Below are 23,983 nucleotides of genomic sequence, written 5' to 3' on the forward strand. Positions count from 1 at the left end.
CCAGGAGAGCATATGGGAGGTACAGAGCAGCTAGGTCATGTATGCAAAGGACGTCAGCATTTATCCAGGACAGGAAGAGGACTCTGAGGAGCAGCATGTCCAGATCTGACTCACCTACCTAAAAGAATCACTCTTGGTGATGTATTCTGTAAGGGGGCAGGTATGGAGAGAGTTAAGGCAAATAGTAGGCTGTTGGAATTGCAATAAACTTGGAGTAAAGCTGGTGGCACAGCAGCGAAGGTGGTTAGAATCTGGTTATACAGGTTTCGTGAAGATTTCAGGGCCCAATAAATAACACCTTCCTTCCTATCCAAATTTAGAACTGAGGTTGGAACAGGAGTCAGGTCTATGGAAATCAAAGTAACTATTGCTAATAAAGTTCTGGGGAAGCCAGCTTCAGAGCTTCAGAGCTCCAGCTCCACCTCTGAACTAGACTCATTCTGTCATTGGCTGGGCTGGCTACAGGCTACTCCCTGCACAAGGCAGAGAATTGCCCAGGACACATTAGCAGCAGAGTCCACAGAGGGTGTGGACCATCAGTGTCCAGTTCTCCAAACATACTCAGAAAGTCGCTTCCTCCAGTGGGTGGAGAGAGAGGGGAGGAGTGTTACAAATGGAAGCCCTCCATATGAATACCTGAGACATGGAGAATAGGTATTCCTCCCACCAACGTGTATTTTAATTAGATTTCCATATGAAAACAATCTCTTGCATTTTTCCACCCAACCTTTTTTGATGTGGAAATGCTTAAAGAGAATAGAAAATAATCTCACATTTTCCTCCTACCCAGCTGGAACAACCTTTAAATTATACATACATACCAGTTTACCCATTGCAACACAATAGACATTCTTTACTTGTACACATCAACAGTACTACAAGAATTGCTGGTGCGTGGCTAAAATTTTATAAATCACCACAGCGCTACACTAAATAAATAAAAGAAAAACTGAAATAAGTTCAAGTAGTGAGTTTTAATTTAATAAGCTATTGTGTATTTAGGTGAAGCTCAATTAAAATTCTAATTGCATTATAAATTTAAAATTGTAATGAAGTAAAAAGCTTTAATCATGAAACTGGAACATAAATATAATATCAACAAAAACAAAAAAATTCCTACTCCAATTAGGTCTCAAAATATTTGCTCTACAGGTGGAACTCAGAGAAGTGATTAGCAAAAAACATTTAAGATTACTCAGTAGCTGAGTAGAAAACCTACTTTCCCATTCAGAGTTAGCTGACAATTGTGTAGTAATTTGAAAAAAGCTCTTCTCCTTGTTTGATGTCCCTCAGTGCGACAAGGACGACACATCGAAGTGGGCTGAAAACAAAAAGGAAAATATACAAAAGGCAGGTTACTGACAGATACAAGCTCATATTTTTAATATAAATAATATGGGTTTTATACCATGTATCTTTCTCTCTACTCAGGTGCCTTATGTTTAGTTTATGCATTTGATTTCCCTGAGGAAATAGTTCTTATCCTTGATATAGGCACTCTAGAGTTATGTCTATATCTTAAAAAAGGTTCATACAATTGACTACCTCTTTGGAGGTCCTATATTTAGGACCTCAATACTGGTATCACAAAAAGGTTTTTTTTGAGACACAGCCTCAAGTTTTCACCCTGGGCAGAGTTCTGTGGCATCACAGCTCAGAAAAACCTCCAACTCCTGGGCTCAAGGGAGTCTCCTGTCTCCACCTCCCAAGTAGCTGGGACTATAGACACCCGCAACAATGCCCAGCTATTTTCTTTTCTTTTTGCAGTTTTGGCCGGGGCTGGGTTTGAACCCACCACCTCCGGCATATGGGGCCGGCACCCTACCCCTTTGAGCCACAGGCTCCGCCCAATGCCTGGCCATTTTTTGGTTGCAGCCATCATTGTTGTTTGGCAGGCCCAGGCTGGATTCAAACCCGCCAGCTCAGGTGTATGTGGCTGGCGCCTTAGCCACTTTAGCCACAGGTGCCGAGACACAAAAAGGATTTTTAAATGACATTATAGTTTAACATTCTTTTATTAATTTGTAACGTGTATTCTGAAAAATGGAAATATTATTTAAAATTAGTTGGAATTAAAACAAATCTTTCTGACACATGTCTGTTATATGTACGCTTTCGAAGTTCTAATGGCATCCTACCCCAGAGTATACGGGTAATAAAACTTAATTTTTTGTTTTTATTTATTTATTTATTTATTTTTTGAGAGTGAAACTCTGTCACCTGGGTAGAGTGCTATGGCGTCATAGCTCACAGCAACCTCAAACTCTTAGGCTCAATTCTCTTGCCTTAGCCTCCTGAGTAGGTGGGACTATAGGCACCTGCCACAACACCCAGTTAGTTTTTTTATTCTTAGTACAGACAAGGTCTCGCTGTTGCTGAGGTTGGTCTCAAACTCCCAAGTTCAGGCTAGCCACCCGCCTTGGCATCCCAGAGTGCTAGGATTACAGGTGTGAACTATTGCACCTAGCCTAGAAAACCCAATTGTTAAACATACAAACATGTACAGAGACATAAAAGTTATCAAATTGAAAGCATTGTGTATAGTCCAAGATGAATATCATTCATCTTAAAAGGATAATTGAAAACCTGTATAAAATGAGGTTTGCTAGCAACTCAGTGAAATGATACATAGATTACATATTCGATCTACAGCATTATTAACAACTCAGCTTTTCAGGATTACTTGTATGTAAAGACTGTTATTTGAGTATTCCCAGACTCTCCACTTAATAAGCAAAAAATAAATATTACATAAACATGTGTATCTTCTGGATATAATCCTTATTTTCAATATAAGGATTCAGAACCTAATGGTGAAACGGGCAAAAGAAATCATAGTGTAATTTGGCCTCTTTCTGCAACTGGATGCTTTCTTGTGAGGTAGAGAGCATGATACTTAGAAATGATTAAAGTAAAAATATATTTGATGATTTTGTGGGTAGGAAAAACAACAATCATATGAAAAAAACTTTTAAGGTTGGCTCGGCGCCCATAGCTCAGTGGTTACGACGCTGGCCACATGCACCAAGGCTGGCGGGTTCGAACCCAGCCTGGGCCTGCTAAACAACAATGACAACTGCAATAAAAAAAATAGCCGGGTATTGTGGTGGGTGACTATAGTCCTAGCTACTTGAGAGGTTAGAGCAAGAGAATCGCTTAAGCCCAAACTTTTAGGTTGCTGTGAGCTGTGATGCCATGGCACTCTCCCCAGGGCGACATAGTGAGACTCTGTCTCAAAAAACAAAACAAAAAAAAAACTTTAAGGTTAACACTTACAAAGTATAACATAGAATAAAAATGGGTAATAACAAGCAGCATAAGCTAAGTTAAAGAAAAATTTTTAATTTCAAATAAGCCGGCTAGGCGCCTGTGGCTCAAGCAGCTAAGGTGCCAACCACATACACCTGAGCTGGCAGGTTCAAATCCAGCCTGGGCCCACCAAACAGCAATGATGGCTGCAACCAAAAAATAGCTGGGCATTGTGGCTGGCACCTGTAGTCCCAGCTACTTGGGAGGTGGAGGCAGGAAAATCGTTTGAGCCCAGGAGTTGGAGGTTGCTGTGAGCTGTGATGCCATGACACTCTACCCAGGGCAACAGCTTGAGGCTCTGTCTCAAAAAAAAAAAAAAAAAAAAAAAATTTCAAATAAGCCTACATGAACATATTAAGGTGTGATAACATAAAAACCTAAGTCACCTCTAATTTTTCACTAAAAATATCTTACTCCAAATTCTATACATCTTTTAATTAGACAATACTTTTTTAAGTACAGCGTAAGATAGGAAATGCTTTTTTTAGAAGACTAACCTCAATTTGTCATAGCTATAGGCAATGTTTGGAAGATACTGCTTCAGTTCTATAGGGAAAACTGCAGGCACATCAAATTCCTGATAACAGACATTAGCTGCTCTGTCTAGGGACAAGCACAAAATTTTTTGAAAAAGAACCATGATACAAGGTCATAGAAAACAGTATTGAATTATAATGCTTGATGTATCCTTTTTTTTAAATTATTGGAACATGCTCAAAATAATTACTATTAGGTTCCAGATTTTTTTCCAAATAAATCATTAGGAATGAAACTGTTACATTTTATATATTAATATATACTTACATATATTAAATAATACATAAAACAAAATAAGTAAACATGTTTTATTATTTACTTTATATACATATAACATAATAAACACATGTTCATGTTATATACCATGTATAAATTATATTGTTTACTTTTTTATACCAAGAAATAGAGACTCAAAAAGGTTAAAGGTTAAATAGAAGAGGCCTGTAGTTTACTTCTCCCTAACAACAAAAACTTATGCTAAATGTAACCAGATGATCAAACTTTTACCTACAGGAAAGTTAAAGTCCTAAAGAAGGTAAGTGACTCAAACTTAGCAATAGAAAGAGAATACCAGTTTGGAAATTAATCTGTAAGGCTACACTGAGGCATTGACAAAATAATCTCTAACTATGTAAAAATGCTAAAAAAAAAAAAAAAAAAGACCAAATGGGCAGTTGTTATCAATTGCCTATATTCACTGCAAAATCAGAACAAAAATAGTAAATTAAAAATCCCAAATGTGTATCATTGTTTCCCTAAATTCTCTCTCTGCCCTCCAGATACCTTCCCTCCAAAAGTTATAGTTACTTAAGGATTCCGAATAGTTGAGATGTTACACTCAACTGCCTTTTCCGCTCAGTCATGTGGCAAAGGAGTAGAATTAACCATGTTCTATTTTATCTCACAGCTCTATGATCTTACTTACCATTTGAACAATTGTTGACATACTGTCCTACAGCCAGGGGATTATGACTTTCTGATGTTAGCCATGTACTATCACTCATTTTTAAAGGGCCAAGTCGATCCCTCCCATTGCAAGATCTGAAATAGGTGAAAGCATTTACTATGGGGTTATTTTTCTGTATCTTAAAAACAGAATTAAAAATACAAATTATCCTAGAATTTTAAAAGTGCAATTTCTCTTAAAAAAAGACTTTTGTCTAATCCACAAGACAACTGCGTTGTTACACAGAAGCTGTCTAAATAAATTTTTATTTAAAGTACAAATGCTGCTGGTCATAAACGTTGTAAGTGTGGTTCTGTCTCCGATACCATACTTAAATTTGAATGTGGGCATCACTTACCTGTACACAACTTTTGATATTCCTTTGTCATTTCCATCAATGAGTACCCCATCCAGGCATCTAAAAATAAATGGATTTCCAATGGACTGGAAAAAGACTGGCTCATACTTTTGATATACTGTACCTATTACACAAGACAAGACATAGTATAGCAACATGGAAAAATCATAAACAGTGTGGTAAAAACCTTTCTCTGAAACATAATCACATTTTCTTAGGTTACTTTTCCCCTTTAAAGAGTGAATGTCCAATACCAGATAGGACACAGAACAAACCTGTCCACACAGCAGAATAAAATATAACTCCCTTGGTTAATAATAACATGAACATCACATTTTAAGTTCAATTTTACAAAGCCATACACATTTCTTTAAAGTAGACTGTTATTTGACTTCTCCTAAAAAGTCTTTTGAAAATGTTTTTGCTAATAATTTAATAATGTAGATATACATGGGAATAGATGAATCTGACATTCGGGCTGTTACTCCATTTTCTGACAAAGTTGGAACAAAGAAAATTAATATTTACCAGGCGTTTCCTTCGTGCCAGGCATGTTAATCTATTTAAATTTTAAGTAGATTACTGAAGTAGATACTCTAAATAAATTTTAATAACTTATTTTAGTATTAATTTGTCAGGTTTTACTGGCTTTTCCAGTTAGTCTTTATGGAGCTAGCTTTACAGCAAGAAACTCAGACTTTCTTGTTTAGGGATGTAAAATTAGAAAATAGCAGAATGACTCTTTAAAAACATGGTCTAGCTGATTCAAATATTCAAATACACACTCTATACCAAAAATCATATATATATATTTTTTGAGACAGAGCCTCAAGCTAACGCCCTGGGTAGAGTGCCATGGCTCCAACTCCTGAGCTTAAGCAATTCTCTTGCCTCAGCCTCCCAAGTAGCTGGGACTATAGGCGCCTGCCACAATACCAGGCTATCTTTTGGTTGTAGTTGTCATTGTTTGGCAGGCCTGGGCTAAATTCAAACCTTCCAGCTCTGGTCTATGTGGCTGGTGCCTTAGCTGCTTGAGCTACAGGCACTAAGCCTATATAATGTTTGTTTAATGAATAACGTCCTATTGAGCATTCTAGACAATGATCTTTCCCAAAGAAGTTGCCTTACTTTCCAAGTATAGAAACGGCAAAGATCTTTATTCAGTGATTTGCAGATTTAAACTTTTTAATTTTGAGCCACACCATTTTTATCTTTAGTCATCAACTAAACCAAAGCAACTTATTCTCTAGTTCTTTCTAAGTAATTTGTGCATATTATTTTCTAAATTTAAACACTGACTAGAAAGATTTCATTAAAAGAAAAATGTATTTATCCCCTCTACCCCCCAAAATACTCCAGGATACTTTCTAACACATAGTTTACAAACAGTTTATTCTGAAATCAAAACTTTAAAAATCTATGGAAACCTGAGTTTCTAATTCAACACTTTAAGGATTATAGGTTGAGTTTATATTAAACAGTATGTAAGAAACTTGGCAAAGTATTAATCATATTGTTACCAGGATACATAGATACAACCGCGCCTTTTGGTACCAATCCTTTAGTAACGAAGACACCTTTTCCAGCGGAAACCAAAGAGCTAGTTGCTCGAGCAACACTGAAACCCAATGTCTTATAAAGAATTTCTTCTGGTTTAAAGATATTTTGCAGCTGATGTCTGTTTTCAAGCAGCTTCACCCTTTGATGTTCGCGAGCCAGTAGGTCTTGATATTTTGATTTAACAGGTCCTGGAAGCAAAGTCAAGATTTCTGATTGTTTATCAAAATCATTTAAGAATAGAGCCTGGAAAACTTTCAGTAATGTTCCTAAGACATCTTCATCTGAGATAACTTTGTCTTTAGATTCCTCTGGAACATATCGGAGGGTCCTGAAAATAGGAAAAGTTTCTATTTACCACCCTTCAAATGATAAAAGCTAGGCTATCGTCACGCTTTCCGGTTTAGTGGCCTCAATGAACTACAAGATTATTTTGATGTGTTCAAAGGGCATAAAACTCAGAAAAGAATAGCTTGCGGGTAGCTCTATTTACCTAACTCCCAACACTACCCACACAAGTACCCAGTATCTATGAAAGGCCCAGTCTGTACCAAATGCTGTTGGATCCTTCCATTATCCCATTTTTGCAGACAAGGTAACAGGCTTGGAGAAGTTAGAAAACTTGCCGAAGGTCCTAAAGCCAGTAAGTGGGAGAGCCAGAAGCAGAACTGTAGCTCAGCTCTCTCCTCTACTACACCCAAGAATCACCTGCGTGTTATCACATAAGGCGAATCCTCATATTCAATGCTTATTTTTATACAGACATGTAGTTTCAAAGACAAACTTAACATTATATACTTTGTTACATTCTCTCCTGGAGTATCACGTTCTTTAATGACTGCATCACTTATTTCCACAACTTTAGTACATAATTTGCAATTGTGCTAATTGTATTATTTTACTCATGAACTACAGGGCCTCATAATTCTTTAGTAATGATGCACTTGAATTCATGTCTCTTTAGTATGAAACTTGGAAAGCACTGTGGCTTTTCCCAGTTTTTCGTTAACTGCCCTTCCAGGTGGCCTAGTGTTGACCACCAGCGCACCCTTTATAATGCCGGCAAGTGTCGCCGTCCAGGGCGACCTGCTCAACTAGCGCGTCCAAAACCCGACGTGTTTGTAGTCGCTTTTTGCACGTTTTTATGCGTTGGCTGCTCCAAGGTATTCTCACAGACAAGCTGGGCTGCTTTCATCACGTAAATCATTCGTATGGAGGTGTGAAAATAAACCTCGCTTTGGCTTTTCTGAGGAAGTTCAAGCTCCTAACAATGCCTCGGCGGAAGGCCGCGCACTCTTATGTGGTAAGAGGGTCCTTCTTTTAGAGTTTCTATTTAATTTCAGATCCAAGCGCCCCAGCCAGTGCGGACTTCACAAGGAACGCCCACAGCTACCCGCGGGCAGCCGGGACCTCGCGGGCCTGGCAGGCCTGGCAGCGCGGCGGTCGCCGGGAGAAGCCGCAGGCCCCGCCCACCTAAGGCCAGCGCCGGCTTCAGGCCGAGAACCCGCCGCGGCCCGCCCCGGCCCGGCCCCGCCCACCACAGGCCCCACCCGCCGCTAGCCCGCTCTCCTGCCTCAAACCCAGACTTGGACTCAGACCCCGCCCTCCTAGACCCGCCCACACGGGGCCCGCCCCCTCTGGCTACTGGGCTGCTGCTCTCTGCCCGCCGGCGGGTGGTTCTGCGGCGGTGGCGGCGTCCCGGAGCCTTTGGGAGGCGCATCTGGTGCGGCCGCCCAGCCTTCTCACCTCGGGTTGTGGCTTAGGTTCAGCGCGATCCAGGGGACGAAGCGGTACTTGTAACGGTGCCATCGCTGCCACAGACCCCGCAGCAGGCGGCGCGACATGGCTGCCCTGCGGGGCAGTGACCAGGTCGGCGCGGGAGAGGCGGGTCGCCCTCGGGCCCGCCCCGGCTCGGGAGGAGCAGAGCCGCGGTATCCCGCCCCTGCGGTTTCCGCCCCGAGAGTGTCTGGCACCGCCCGACCGCTCTTGCTCCGGCTGGGTCCTTGCCCGTTTTCTGACCTCAGTCCGCTGCAGAGGCGCGTAGAGCTGGAAGGAGGTCCCTTTCTCCTTGTTTTTCCTCCTGTCTCCTGTGTAACTTGCGCGCGCGCTCACCCACACTAGTCCTGGTTGTGCGCAGAGGGTGGGTCTCAGGGCTTCGTGGGTATAGTGCCCTGGAGAACGCATCCTAGGACTTGAGCACCGAGTTTCTTTCTCAAGCCTTGCGCGGCCTGCCCCCCTGGCCCCGCTGCGCTCTGTTTCGGATTCTCCTTTGCCGCTCAGCTCTCTGTCTTCCCCGACGCTCCTCTCGTTTGCCTTTCAGGAGCCTGACTCTTCCGGAACAAGAGTTGCAGTCCTACCTTAGACCTCAGGCCCTCCACCAAAGTGAACCCATGTTCCAAAAAGTTACCAAGTTGTGACTTTTTCGAATGTATTCACATAATCGAATAGTGCAAGCGCGGTAGCTCACGTCTGTAATCCCAGCCATTTTAGAAGACGGAGGCCAGAGGATGGCTTGAGCCCAGGAGTTGGAATGTCACAGTGAGCTATGATCAGGCGACTGCACTCCAGCCTGGGCGACAGAGCGAGATGCCCTGTTTTCACTCCATTTTTTCTCTTCATTCTTCTAAACACTCAAGGGCAAAATTACATCGGCAAAACATGTTTTTAAAAACAGCTTTATTGAAAAGTACAGTTGGAATATAATAAACTGAATATTTTATTTTGAGACAGTCTCACTATATCGCTCTTGGTAGAGTGCTGTGGCATCACAGCTTACAGCAACCTCAAACTCTTGGATTTTAGTGATTCTCTTACCTCAGCCTCCCAAGTAGCTGGGACTACATGTGCCCGCCACAACGCCTGGCTATTTTTTGTTGTGGTTGTCATTGTCGTTTAGCGGGCCCGGGCTGGGTTCAAACCCACCAGTCCCGGTGTATGTGGTTGGTGCCCTAGCTGCTGAGCTACAGGCGCTGAGCCAGGTTGATAAGTTTTTGACATACAGATATATTTGTGAAACTGTCACAATCAGGACAGTGAACAAATCTGTCATCCCCAAAAGTTTCCTTACTACCTTCTGCAATCCCTCTATCCAGCTCCCTCAATCCCCAAGCAACCATTGATCTGCTGTCACTATAGCTTTGTCGTGATGTATTATTCCTTTAAGATAAGTATTTTTTGATTCAATTTGGTAAAGTTTTGTTTAGAAGTTTTGCATCTTGTTTGTGAACATCGTTCTGTAGTTTACTTGTAATGTTTTTACCTGATTTTGGTATTTGGGTTAATGCTGGCCTAATAGGTAAAATTTGAAAGGACTTTTGCAATTGCTCTTTCACACACATACACACACACACATCACACATTTAGGACAGGTTTGTACAAAGCTCTGTTTTGATGGGAGCAAACTACAAGAATATCCTTTTTTTTTTTGCAGTTTTTGGCCCGGGGCCGGGGCCAGGTTTGAACCCACAACCTCCTGTATATGGGGCCGACACCCAACTCCTTGAGCCACAGACGCCGCCCAAGAATATCTTAACCATTTCAAATCACTGTTTATTAAGAGGTAAATGTGTTAGTGTCATTTCCTTAGGTTGGAAAGTTGGCTTCCCATTCATTGTCTGAAAGTGGGGATGAATCCGAACCTAAAGTTGAAATTGAACATCTCAGATATAGTGAAAATCCAGGCAAATGCCAGTGACCTCAGGACTAATTTGCTCTATTCTGGAAGAAATCAAGGGAAAGAGTATCTGCAATGTCTTTATTTATTTCACTCTGATAACTTACAGAATGTTCACAAACTCTAGAGGTCTTTCCCTCAGACTGTGCTTACTAATTTGGAATAATCCATATTTATCTGACTTGCTAAATGGAGTCAATTCAGTTCCAGAATGTGTTAATAAATGGCATACAAAGTGCTTTTAGTCTCCAAAATTACAAGGAACCAAAGAGAACTAGTTGAATTCTTACCTATGGTACTATACTTATCTGAAAAAAACAAAAGCAGTTTTTGTATATTTTTCCAGTGCTTTTGTATTTATGGTATTAATATAAAATTTCGGTTAGCTAAGTAATTCATGAAAACAAAATATATCTACCCATATTCATGAAAACAAAATATATCTACAAATATGGGTAGATATATTCTTCTATTTTTGTGGTTAGATTTTCAAGTTTAATATTTATTGTAATTTTATGATAGATATACTTTATGGAGTTTTAAGAAGTTCTCTCCTATTTTTGACTTTCCAAGAATTTTTGCTTATCTTAGATTTTATGATGAATATCAAATGCTTTTCTCTGCTGTTTACTGAGATGACCAGATAGTTTCTCTTTGTTCTTCTGTTAATGCGATGAATTTTTTTGCTTTGATAATGCCAAATTGTCAAATTATTTTAAAGTTATGGGGATATTCAAAATTTCTGTTTAGTCTTATGTCTAGTTTGTTAAGTTGTATTTTTCATGGAATTTGTTCTTTTGTCTAAATTATCAAATTTCTTGGTATAATGTTGTTCATAAATATTGTCTTACTATCTTTTTGTTGTTGTTGTTTTTGCAGTTTGGCCGGGGCCGGGTTTGAACCCGCCACCCTTGGTATATGGGGCCAGTGCCCTACTCACTGAGCCACAGGCGCCACCCCATGGTACTATCTTTTTAATGTCTGTGTGATCTATAGTAATAATCCACTTTCATTCCTGATTGTGATGATTTGTGTTCTCATGTCATTGGGTTTGCCAATCTTCAAAGAAACAGCTTTTGACTATTAATTGTCCTGTTTCTTTTCTTTTTTTTTTTTATTTCTGTTCTTTATTATTTTATATACTGTGGGTTTCTATTGCTAGTTTCTTAAAATAGAATATTAGGTCTCTGATTTTTGTCTTTTCTTTTCTAATAGAAGCATCTAAAGGTATAAATTTCCCTCCAAGCATTATTTTAGCTGAATCCTACGAATTCTGGTATGTTGTATTTTCATGATCTCTCAATAAAAAAAATTTTAAGAATTTCCTTGTGTTGGAGGCGGAGCAAGATGGCAGCCGAGTAACAGCTTCCTTGCATCTGGGCACCGTGAGTCTGGGGAGTTAGGACTCCAGGCGTCTCTGGCTGGTGGGAACTGCCTATCATCACTCCTATGAGGATACAGGGAGTCAGCGAGAGACTTCTGGACCCCAAGAGGAGGACTAAATCCGTGGAAAACCGGCAAGTGGTCGCGTGTGTTCAATCCGTCTAAACCCGCCCACAACTTCCACAGGCACAAGAACTTAAAGAGCAAGAGGAAGTGAAAGGAAAATTAGGGCAAGCAAACAGATAAAAGAAATCACTCATGAGGAAGAATCAGCAGAAAACTCCAGGCAACATGAAGAACCAGTCTAGAACAACCCCACCAAGGGACCATGAGGTAGCTACTGCAGAGGATTCCACCTATACAGAAATGTTAGGAATGACAGAAAGGGAATTTAGAATACACATGTTGAAAACAATGAAAGAAATGATGGAAACAATGAAGGAAATTGCTAATAAAGTGGAAAATAACCAAAAGGAAATCCAAAAACAGAATCAAATAAGAGATGAACGATATGAAGAATATAAAAAGGATATAGCAGACCTGAAGGAACTGAAACAGTCAATTAGGGAACTTAAAGATGCAATGGAAAGTATCAGCAACAGGTTAGACCATGCAGAAGAAAGAATTTCAGAGGTAGAAGACAAAGTTCTTGAGATAACTCAGACAGTAAAAGAGGCAGAAAAGAAGAGAGAGAAAGCAGAACGTTCACTGTCAGAATTATGGGACTTTATGAAGCGTTCCAACATATGAGTTATAGGAATTCCAGAAGGGGAAGAAGAATGCCCCAGAGGAATGGAAGCCATACTAGAGAATATTATAAAAGAAAATTTCCCAAACATCACCAAAGATTCTAACACACTGCTTTCAGAGGGATATCGGACCCCAGGTCGCCTCAAATCTAACCGAGCTTCTCCAAGACACATTGTGATGAACCTGTCCAAAGTCAAGACAAAAGAAAAGATTCTGCAAGCTGCCAGGAGTAAGCGCCAGTTGACCTACAGGGGCAAATCCATCAGAGTTACCACAGACTTCTCTAATGAAACTTTCCAAGCAAGAAGACAATGGTCATCTACCTTTAATCTACTTAAACAGAACAATTTTCAGCCCAGAATTCTGTACCCGGCTAAGCTAAGCTTCAAAATTGACGGAGAAATCAAATCATTTACGGATATACAAACATTGAGGAAATTCGCCACAACAAGACCAGCTCTACAGGAAATACTTCAACCTGTTCTGCACACTGACCACCACAATGGATCAGCAGCAAAGTAAGAACTCAGAAATCAAAGGACAGAACCTACCCTCCACACTGATGCAAAAGATAAAACTAAGCAATGGACTCTCACCAAATAAGACGAATAGAATACTACCACACTTATCCATTATCTCAATAAATGTTAATGGCTTGAATTCCCCACTGAAGAGACATACATTGGCTGACTGGATTAAAAAACACAACCCATCCATTTGCTGTCTGCAAGAAACACACCTGGCTTCAAAAGACAAATTAAAGCTCCGAGTCAAGGGTTGGAAGACAATTTTTCAGGCAAATGGAATTCAGAAGAAAAGAGGAGTTGCAATCTTATTTTCAGATACATGTGGATTTAAAGCAACTAAAGTCAAAAAAGACAAAGATGGTCACTTTATATTGGTCAAGGGAAAACTACAACAAGAAGACATTTCAATTCTAAATATTTATGCACCCAATTTAAATGCTCCCAGATTCTTGAAGCAGACCTTACTCAGTCTGAACAATATGATATCTGATAATACCATCATAACAGGGGACTTTAACACACCTCTTACAGAGCTGGACAGATCCTCTAAACAGAAATTAAACAAAGATGTAAGAGATTTAAATGAGACCCTAGACCAACTATGCTTGATAGACGTATATAGAACACTCCACCCCAAAGATAAAGAATATACATTCTTCTCATCACGCCATGGAACACTCTCCAAAATTGATCATATCCTGGGACACAAAACAAATATCAACAGAATCAAAAGAATTGAAATTTTACCTTGTATCTTTTCAGACCATAAGGCACTAAAGATGGAACTCAACTCTAACAAAAATGCTCAACCCCACCCAAAGGCATGGAAATTAAACAATCTTCTGTTGAATAACAGATGGGTGAAGGAAGAAATAAAACAGGAAATCATTAACTTCCTTGAGCATAACAACAATGAAGACACAAGCTACCAAAACCTGTGGGATACTGCAAAAGCAGTTTTGAGAGGAAAATTCATCGCTTTAGATGCCTACATTCGAAAAACAGAAAGAGAGCACATCAACAATCTCACAAGAGATCTTATGGAATTGGAAAAAGAAGAACAATCTAAGCCTAAACCCAGTAGAAGAAAAGAAATATCCAAAATCAAATCAGAGATCAATGAAATTGAAAACAAAAGAATCATTCAGAAAATTAATGAAACAAGGAGTTGGTTTTTTGAAAAAATAAATAAAATAGATAAACCATTGGCCAGACTAACTAGAAATAGAAAAGTAAAATCTCTAATAACCTCAATCAGAAACGATAAAGGGGAAATAACAACTGATCCCACAGAGATACAAGAGATCATCTCTGAATACTACCAGAAACTCTATGCCCAGAAATTTGACAATGTGAAGGAAATGGATCAATATTTGGAATCACACCCTCTCCCTAGACATAGCCAGGAAGAAATAGACCTCCTGAACAGACCAATTTCAAGCACTGAGATCAAAGAAACAATAAAAAAGCTTCCAACTAAAAAATGCCCTGGTCCAGATGGCTTCACTCCAGAATTCTATCAAACCTTCAAGGAAGAGCTTATTCCTGTACTGCAGAAATTATTCCAAAAAATTGAGGAAGAAGGAATCTTCCCCAACACATTCTATGAAGCAAACATCACCCTGATACCAAAACCAGGAAAAGACCCAAGCAAAAAGGAGAATTTCAGACCAATCTCACTCATGAATATAGATGGAAAAATTCTCAACAAAATCCTAGCCAATAGATTACAGCTTATCATCAAAAAAGTCATTCATCATGATCAAGTAGGCTTCATCCCAGGGATGCAAGGCTGGTTTAACATACGCAAGTCCATAAACGTTATCCACCATATTAACAGAGGCAAAAATAAAGATCACATGATCCTCTCAATAGATGCAGAAAAAGCATTTGATAAAATCCAGCATCCTTTTCTAATTAGAACACTGAAGAGTATAGGCATAGCTGGCACATTTCTAAAACTGATTGAAGCTATCTATGACAAACCCACAGCCAATATTTTACTGAATGGAGTAAAACTGAAAGCTTTTCCTCTTAGAACTGGAACCAGACAAGGTTGTCCTCTGTCACCTTTACTATTCAACATAGTGCTGGAAGTTCTAGCCAATACAATTAGGCAAGACAAGGAAATAAAGGGAATCCAAATGGGAGCAGAGGAGGTCAAACTCTCCCTCTTTGCTGACGACATGATCTTATACTTAGAGAACCCCAAAGAGTCAACCACAAGACTCCTAGAAGTCATCAGAAAATACAGTAATGTTTCAGGATATAAAATCAATGTCCACAAGTCAGTAGCCTTTGTATACACCAATAACAGTCAAGAGGAGAAGCTAATTAAGGACACAACTCCCTTCACCATAGTTTCAAAGAAAATGAAATACCTAGGAATATACCTAACGAAGGAGGTGAAGGACCTCTATAAAGAAAACTATGAAATCCTCAGAAAGGAAATAGCAGAGGATATTAACAAATGGAAGAACATACCATGCTCATGGATGGGAAGAATCAACATTGTTAAAATGTCTATACTTCCCAAAGCAATCTACCTATTCAATGCCATTCCTATCAAAGTACCTACATCGTACTTTCAAGATTTGGAGAAAATGATTCTGCGTTTTGTATGGAACTAGAAAAAACCCCGTATAGCTAAGGCAGTTCTTAGTAATAAAAATAAAGCTGGGGGCATCAGCATACCAGATTTTAGTCTGTACTACAAAGCCATAGTGCTCAAGACAGCATGGTACTGGCACAAAAACAGAGACATAGACACTTGGAATCGAATTGAACACCAAGAAATGAAACTAACATCTTACAACCACCTAATCTTTGATAAACCAAACAAGAACTTACCTTGGGGGAAAGACTCCCTATTCAATAAATGGTGTTGGGAGAACTGGATGTCTACATGTAAAAGACTGAAACTGGACCCACACCTTTCCCCACTCACAAAAATTGATTCAAGATGGATAAAGGACTTAAATTTAAGGCATGAAACAATAAAAATCCTCAAAGAAAGCATAGGAAAAACACTGGAAGATATTGGCCTGGGGGAAGACTTCATGAAGAAGACTGCCATGACAATGGCAACAACAACAAAAATAAACAAATGGGACTTCATTAAACTGAAAAGCTTCTGTACAGCTAAGGAGACAATAACCAAAGCAAAGAGACAACCCACACAATGGGAAAGGATATTTGCATATTTTCAATCAGACAAAAGCTTGATAACCAGGATCTATAGAGAACTCAAATTAATCCACATGAAAAAAGCCAACAATCCCTTATATCAATGGGCAAGAGACATGAATAGAACTTTCTCTAAAGACGACAGACGAATGGCTAACAAACACATGAAAAAATGTTCATCATCTCTATATATTAGAGAAATGCAAATCAAAACAACCCTGAGATATCATCTAACCCCAGTGAGAATGGCCCACATCACAAAATCTCAAAACTGCAGATGCTGGCGTGGATGTGGAGAGAAGGGAACACTTTTACACTGCTGGTGGGACTGCAAACTAGTACAACCTTTCTGGAAGGAAGTATGGAGAAACCTCAAAGCACTCAACCTAGACCTCCCATTTGATCCTGCAATCCCATTACTGGGCATCTACCCAGAAGGAAAAAAATCCTTTTATCATAAGGACACTTGTACTAGACTGTTTATTGCAGCTCAATTTACCATTGCCAAAATGTGGAAACAGCCTAAATGCCCACCAACCCAGGAATGGATTAACAAGCTGTGGTATATGTATACCATGGAATACTATTCAGCCATTAAAAAAAATGGAGACTTTACATCCTTCGTATTAACCTGGATGGAAGTGGAAGACATTATTCTTAGTAAAGCATCACAAAAATGGAGAAGCATGAATCCTATGTACTCAATCTTGACATGAGGACAATTAATGACAATTAAGGTTATGGGGGGGGGAGCAGAAAGAGGGATGGAGGGAGGAGGGTGGGGCCTTAGTGTGTGTCACATTTTATGGGGGCAAAACATGATTGCAAGAGGGACTTTACCTAACAATTGCAATCAGTGTAACTGGCTTATTGTACCCTCAATGAATCCCCAACAATAAAAAAAAAAAAAAAAAAAAGAAAAAAAAAAAGAATTTCCTTGTAAGAGGCGGAGCAAGATGGCAGCCTAGTAACAGCTTCCTTGCATCTGGGCACCGTGAGTCTGGGGAGATAGGACTCCAGGCATCTCTGGCTGGTGGGATCTGCCTATCATCACTCCTATGAGGATTCAGGGAGTCAGCGAGAGACTTCTGGACCCCAAGAGGAGGACTAAAACAGTGGAAAACCGGCAAGCGGTCGCGTGTGTTCAATCCGTCTAAACCCGCCCACAACTGTAAGTTCAGTAGCAGCAAGACTGCAAACCAGAAAGGCCTTACCTGTAAACTGTTTTGATGTCCTTGGACTTGGCACTGAGTTGAACTGCCTTGGGGAGGGCCTGAGTGGGAGTGCAGAGAACTTTGGCCTTTGTCTAGGGCCCCAGTCTGAGCTGCTGAGCCAGACGGAGCTAATAGTGTTTGGCGGTAGGTCACACGGAACCATTGTCAGTGATCTGCCCCGGCAAGCTCCGCCCACAGGGTCACAGAGCTAGAAACGGGTGGGAGCTGGTAACCCAGCAACCAAGTAGCCTAAGGGTGGGGTCTGAGCCGCCTTGCAGCCCTAACCCTCAGGGGCAGAGTGAGACCGGTTTTGGCACACTGGGTAAGTGGATAGCCACTTCAGCAGTGATTCCAGCGAGAAAGCTGGGAAAGCTTCTGCTCAGCAACTTTACAAGTTCAAAGTGCCTTTTCAGTGGGCTGAAGAGAGATTTAGGGTGTCTACCTGCTGGGGTTTGAGAAATCAGTAGCCTCCAGTCGTATCAGAACTGTGATTAACATCTCATACCCCAGAAGACCACATGTTGCCCAGACAATATTTAATAACATATACAAACTGCTTTGTTTTTGGTTGTGTATTTTTTTCTTTTTTTTTTTTTTTGTTTGGTTGGTTTATTTTGACGTTGTTGATGTTCTTTTGTTTTTCAATTTCAATCTTTTCCATACAGATCCCTTTTTCTTTCTCAATTTTTCTAGTTTAATTATAACTTTCCATTGCTGCCTTTTTTAATAACTAGAACTTCATTTTTGCTAGTGTTTCTACCGCTATCATTTGGTTTTTCACCCAATTTTATCCCCGTAAAGTTTTCTGTTTGCTTGTTTTGGTTTGATTTATAGCATTTTTGTCTTTCCTCTCTACTTGGTGGAGGTGGGGTACTGTGTCTGATCAGGTTAGCAAAGAGCTGCTGACCTCAAGGGAACCACCCAACTGGGCACGCCCAGAAGGTGGGGTTTTTTAAGGTTGTGTCAAAGTACCCTACTGTACACCTATATTGCCCTGTCTCCCTCTTTCTGTGCCTCTCTTCTTTTTGTCAATATTCCTTATACCCACCCCCTCTCCTTTCTCTATCTTTCTTTTTTTCTTATCACTCGGTCCTCCTTTCTTTCATCCCTTTTTTGCTCTTCAACCTTCTCACCCTTCTGGTCCTGTAACCCTTAGTCCACAGGCACAAGAACTTAAAGAGCAAGAGGAAGTGAAAGGAAAATTAGGGCAAGGAAACAGATAAAAGAAATCACTCATGAGGAACAACCAGCAGAAAACTCCAGGCAACATGAAGAACCAGTCTAGAACAACCCCACCAAGGGACCATGAGGTAGCTACTGCAGATGATTCCACCTGTAAAGAAATGTTAGGAATGACAGAAAGGGAATTTAGAATACACATGTTGAAAACAATGAAAGAAATGATGGAAACAATGAAGGAAATTGCTAACAAAGTGGAAGATAACCAAAAGGAAATCCAAAAACAGAATCAAATAAGAGATGAACGATATGAAGAATATAAAAAGGATATAGCAGAGCTGAAGGAACTGAAACAGTCAATTAGGGAACTTAAAGATGCAATGGAAAGTATCAGCAATAGGTTAGACCATGCAGAAGAAAGAATTTCAGAGGTAGAAGACAAAGTTCTTGAGATAACTCAAGACAGTAAAAGAGGCAGAAAAGAAGAGAGAGAAAGCAGAACGTTCACTGTCAGAATTATGCGTTCCAACATACGAGTTATAGGAATTCCAGAAGGGGAAGAAGAATGCCCCAGAGGAATGGAAGCCATACTAGAGAATATTATAAAAGAAAATTTCCCAAACATCACCACAGATTCTGACACACTGCTTTTAGAGAGCTATCGGACCCCAGGTTGCCTGAACTCTAACCGAGCTTCTCCAAGACACATTGTGATGAACCTGTCCAAAGTCAAGACAAAAGAAAAGATTCTGCAAGCTGCCAGGAGTAAGCGCCAGTTGACCTACAGGGGCAAATCCATCAGAGTTACCGCAGACTTCTCTAATGAAACTTTACAAGCAAGAAGACAATGGTCATCTACCTTTAATCTACTTAAACAGAACAATTTTCAGCCCAGAATTCTGTACCCTGCTAAGCTAAGCTTCAAAATTGATGGAGAAATCAAATCATTTACGGATATACAAACATCGAGGAAATTCGCCACAACAAGACCAGCTCTACAGGAAATACTTCAACCTGTTCTGCACACTGACCACCACAGTGGATCAGCAGCAAAGTAAGAACTCAGAAATCAAAGGACAGAACCTAACCTCCACACTGATGCAAAAGATAAAACTAAGCAATGGACTCTCACCAAATAAGATGAATAGAATACTACCACACTTATCAATTATCTCCATAAATGTTAATGGCTTGAATTCCCCACTGAAGAGACATAGATTGACTGACTAGATTAAAAAACACAAGCCATCCATTTGCTGTCTGCAAGAAACACACCTGGCTTCAAAAGACAAATTAAAGCTCCGAGTCAAGGGTTGGAAGACAATTTTTCAGGCAAATGGAATTCAGAAGAAAAGAGGAGTTGCAATCTTATTTTCAGATACATGTGGATTTAAAGCAACTAAAGTCAAAAAAGACAAAGATGGTCACTTTATATTGGTCAAGGGAAAAATACAACAAGAAGACATTTCAATTCTAAATATTTATGCACCCAATTTAAATGCTCCCAGATTCTTGAAGCAGACCTTACTCAGTCTGAGCAATATGATATCTGATAATACCATCATAACAGGGGACTTTAACACTCCTCTTACAGAGCTGGACAGATCCTCTAAACAGAAATTAAACAAAGATATAAGAGATTTAAATGAGACCCTAGAACAACTATGCTTGATAGACGCATATAGAACACTCCACCCCAAAGATAAAGAATATACATTCTTCTCATCACCCCATGGAACATTCTCCAAAATTGATCATATCCTGGGACACAAAACAAATATCAACAGAATCAAAAGAACTGAAATTTTACCTTGTATCTTCTCAGACCATAAGGCACTAAAGGTGGAACTCAACTCTAACAAAAATGCTCGACCTCACCCAAAGGCATGGAAATTAAACAATCTTCTGTTGAATAACAGATGGGTGAAGGAAGAAATAAAACAGAAAATCATTAACTTCCTTGAGCATAACAACAATGAAGACACAAGCTACCAAAACCTGTGGGATACTGCAGAAGCAGTTTTGAGAGGAAAATTCATTGCTTTAGATGCCTACATTTGAAAAACAGAAAGAGAGCACATCAACAATCTCACAAGAGATCTTATGGAATTGGAAAAAGAAGAACAATCTAAGCCTAAACTCAGTAGAAGAAAAGAAATCTCCAAAATCAAATCAGAGATCAATGAAATTGAAAATAAAAGAATCATTCAGAAAATTAATGAAACAAGGAGTTGGTTTTTTGAAAAAATAAATAAAATAGATAAACCATTGGCCAGACTAACTAGAAATAGAAAAGTGAAATCTCTAATAACCTCAATCAGAAACGATAAAGGGGAAATAACAACTGATCCCACAGAGATACAAGAGATCATCTCTGAATACTACCAGAAACTCTATGCCCAGAAATTTGACAATGTGAAGGAAATGGATCAATATTTGGAATCACACCCTCTCCCCAGACTTAGCCAGGAAGAAATAGACCTCCTGAACAGACGAATTTCAAGCACTGAGATCAAAGAAACAATAAAAAAGCTTCTAACTAAAAAATGCCCTGGTCCAGATGGCTTCACTCCAGAATTCTATCAAACCTTCAAGGAAGAGCTTATTCCAGTACTGCAGAAATTATTCCAAAAAATTGAGGAAGAAGGAATCTTCCCCAACACATTCTATGAAGCAAACATCACCCTGATACCAAAACCAGGAAAAGACCCAAGCAAAAAGGAGAATTTCAGACCAATCTCACTCATGAATATAGATGGAAAAATTCTCAACAAAATCCTAGCCAATAGATTACAGCTTATCATCAAAAAAGTCATTCATCATGATCAAGTAGGCTTCATCCCAGGGATGCAAGGCTGGTTTAACATACGCAAGTCCATAAACGTTATCCACCATATTAACAGAGGCAAAAATAAAGATCACATGATCCTCTCAATAGATGCAGAAAAAGCATTTGATAAAATCCAGCATCCTTTTCTAATTAGAACACTGAAGAGTATAGGCACAGGTGGCACATTTCTAAAACTGATTGAAGCTATCTATGACAAACCCACAGCCAATATTTTACTGAATGGAGTAAAACTGAAAGCTTTTCCTCTTAGAACTGGAACCAGACAAGGTTGTCCTCTGTCACCTTTACTATTCAACGTAGTGCTGGAAGTTCTAGCCAATACAATTAGGCAAGACAAGGAAATAAAGGGAATCCAAATGGGAGCAGAGGAGGTCAAACTCTCCCTCTTTGCTGACGACATGATCTTATACTTAGAGAACCCCAAAGAGTCAACCACAAGACTCCTAGAAGTCATCAGAAAATACAGTAATGTTTCAGGATATAAAATCAATGTCCACAAGTCAGTAGCCTTTGTGTACACCAATAACAGTCAAGATGAGAAGCTAATTAAGGACACAACTCCCTTCACCATAGTTTCAAAGAAAATGAAATACCTAGGAATATACCTAACGAAGGAGGTGAAGGACCTCTATAAAGAAAACTATGAAATCCTCAGAAAGGAAATAGCAGAGGATTTTCCAAAAAATCAAATGGAAAAACATACCATGCTCATGGATGGGAAGAATCAACATTGTTAAAATGTCTATACTTCCCAAAGCAATCTACCTATTCAACGCCATTCCTATCAAAGTACCTCATCGTACTTTCAAGATTTGGAAAAAATGATTCTGCGTTTTGTATGGAACCGGAAAAACCCCCGTATAGCTAAGGCAGTTCTTAGTAACAAAAATAAAGCTGGGGACATCAGCATACCAGATTTTAGTCTGTACTACAAAGCCATAGTGCTCAAGACAGCATGGTACTGGCACAAAAACAGAGACATAGACACTTGGAATCGAATTGAACACCAAGAAATGAAACTAACATCTTACAACCACCTAATCTTCGATAAACCAAACAAGAACTTACCTTGGGGGAAAGACTCCCTATTCAATAAATGGTGTTGGGAGAACTGGATGTCTACATGTAAAAGACTGAAACTGGACCCACACCTTTCCCCACTCACAAAAATTGATTCAAGATGGATAAAGGACTTAAATTTAAGGCATGAAACAATAAAAATCCTCAAAGAAAGCATAGGAAAAACACTGGAAGATATTGGCCTGGGGGAAGACTTCATGAAGAAGACTGCCATGGCAATTGCAACAACAACAAAAATAAACAAATGGGACTTCATTAAACTGAAAAGCTTCTGTACAGCTAAGGAGACAATAACCAAAGCAAAGAGACAACCTACACAATGGGAAAGGATATTTGCATATTTTCAATCAGACAAAAGCTTGATAACTAGGATCTCTAGAGAACTCAAATTAATCCACATGAAAAAAGCCAACAATCCCTTATATCAATGGGCAAGAGACATGAATAGAACTTTTTCTAAAGACAACAGACGAATGGCTAACAAACACATGAAAAAATGTTCATCATCTCTATATATTAGAGAAATGCAAATCAAAACAACCCTGAGATATCATCTAACCCCAGTGAGAATGGCCCACATCACAAAATCTCAAAACTGCAGATGCTGGCGTGGATGTGGAGAGAAGGGAACACTTTTACACTGCTGGTGGGACTGCAAACTAGTACAACCTTTCTGGATGGAAGTATGGAGAAACCTCAAAGCACTCAAGCTAGACCTCCCATTTGATCCTACAATCCCATTCCTGGGCATCTACCCAGAAGGAAAGAAATCCTTTTATCATAAGGACACTTGTACTAGACTGTTTATTGCAGCTCAATTTACAATTGCCAAAATGTGGAAACAGCCTAAATGCCCACCAACCCAGGAATGGATTAACAAGCTGTGGTATATGTATACCATGGAATACTATTCAGCCATTAAAAAAAATGGAGACTTTACATCCTTCGTATTAACCTGGATGGAAGTGGAAGACATTATTCTTAGTAAAGCATCACAAGAATGGAGAAGCATGAATCCTATGTACTCAATCTTGATATGAGGACAATTAATGACAATTAAGGTTATGGGGGGGGAAGAAGAAAGAGGGAGGGAGGGAGGGGGATGGGGCTTTAGTGTGTGTCACACTTTATGGGGGAAGACATGATTGCAAGAGGGACTTTACCTAACAATTGCAATCAGTGTAACTGGCTTATTGTACCCTCAATGAATCCCCAACAATAAAAAAAAAAAAAGAATTTCCTTGTAATTTTTTTTTTATCCATGGATTATTTAGAAGTGTGTTTTAAATTTCCAAATATTTGGGATTTTCAGGTATCATAGTGTTATTGGCTTTTAATTTAATTCTGTTGTGGTCAGGAAACATGTATAATTTCAATTCTTTTAAATGTATTGATTTGTTTTATGTCCCAATATATGCTCTTTCTTGGTGAAC

At 39.5% G+C, this 23,983-nt stretch overlaps 1 protein-coding gene across 3 annotated transcripts; it reads right to left on the minus strand.

Moving 5' to 3' along the window:
- Positions 1-954: 954 nt before the first annotated feature.
- SETD9 (SET domain containing 9) lies at positions 955-8,915 on the minus strand. Of its 3 annotated transcripts, none has more exons than XM_053590297.1 (6): positions 8,454-8,915; positions 6,671-7,038; positions 5,151-5,274; positions 4,772-4,887; positions 3,807-3,912; positions 955-1,321 (listed from the first exon to the last, which is right to left on the minus strand). In XM_053590297.1, exons 1-6 carry the CDS (start codon positions 8,549-8,551, stop codon positions 1,234-1,236), a joined length of 900 nt encoding a protein of 299 aa, XP_053446272.1. In that variant the 5' UTR covers positions 8,552-8,915; the 3' UTR covers positions 955-1,233. The 3 variants fall into 3 exon arrangements, with proteins under 3 accessions (XP_053446272.1, XP_053446274.1, XP_053446273.1); XM_053590299.1 differs by having other exon boundaries at positions 6,671-6,898; positions 8,454-8,587; XM_053590298.1 differs by lacking the exon at positions 3,807-3,912 and having other exon boundaries at positions 8,454-8,620.
- Positions 8,916-23,983: the final 15,068 nt, after the last annotated feature.

The sequence above is a fragment of the Nycticebus coucang genome, chromosome 1 (genome assembly GCF_027406575.1).
Source record: "Nycticebus coucang isolate mNycCou1 chromosome 1, mNycCou1.pri, whole genome shotgun sequence".
Classification (NCBI taxonomy): Eukaryota; Metazoa; Chordata; class Mammalia; order Primates; family Lorisidae; genus Nycticebus; species Nycticebus coucang.

Coding starts and splice junctions, on each gene's coding strand:
- SETD9 (XM_053590297.1), bottom strand. CDS start 8,551: ATGTCGCGCCGCCTGCTGCGGGGTCTGTGGCAGCGATGGCACCGTTAC. Junction 7,039..8,453: donor AACCTAAGCCACAACCCGAG/GTGAGAAGGCTG, acceptor TCCTATTTTCAG/GACCCTCCGATATGTTCCAG. Junction 4,888..5,150: donor ATATCAAAAGTTGTGTACAG/GTAAGTGATGCC, acceptor CACCTATTTCAG/ATCTTGCAATGGGAGGGATC.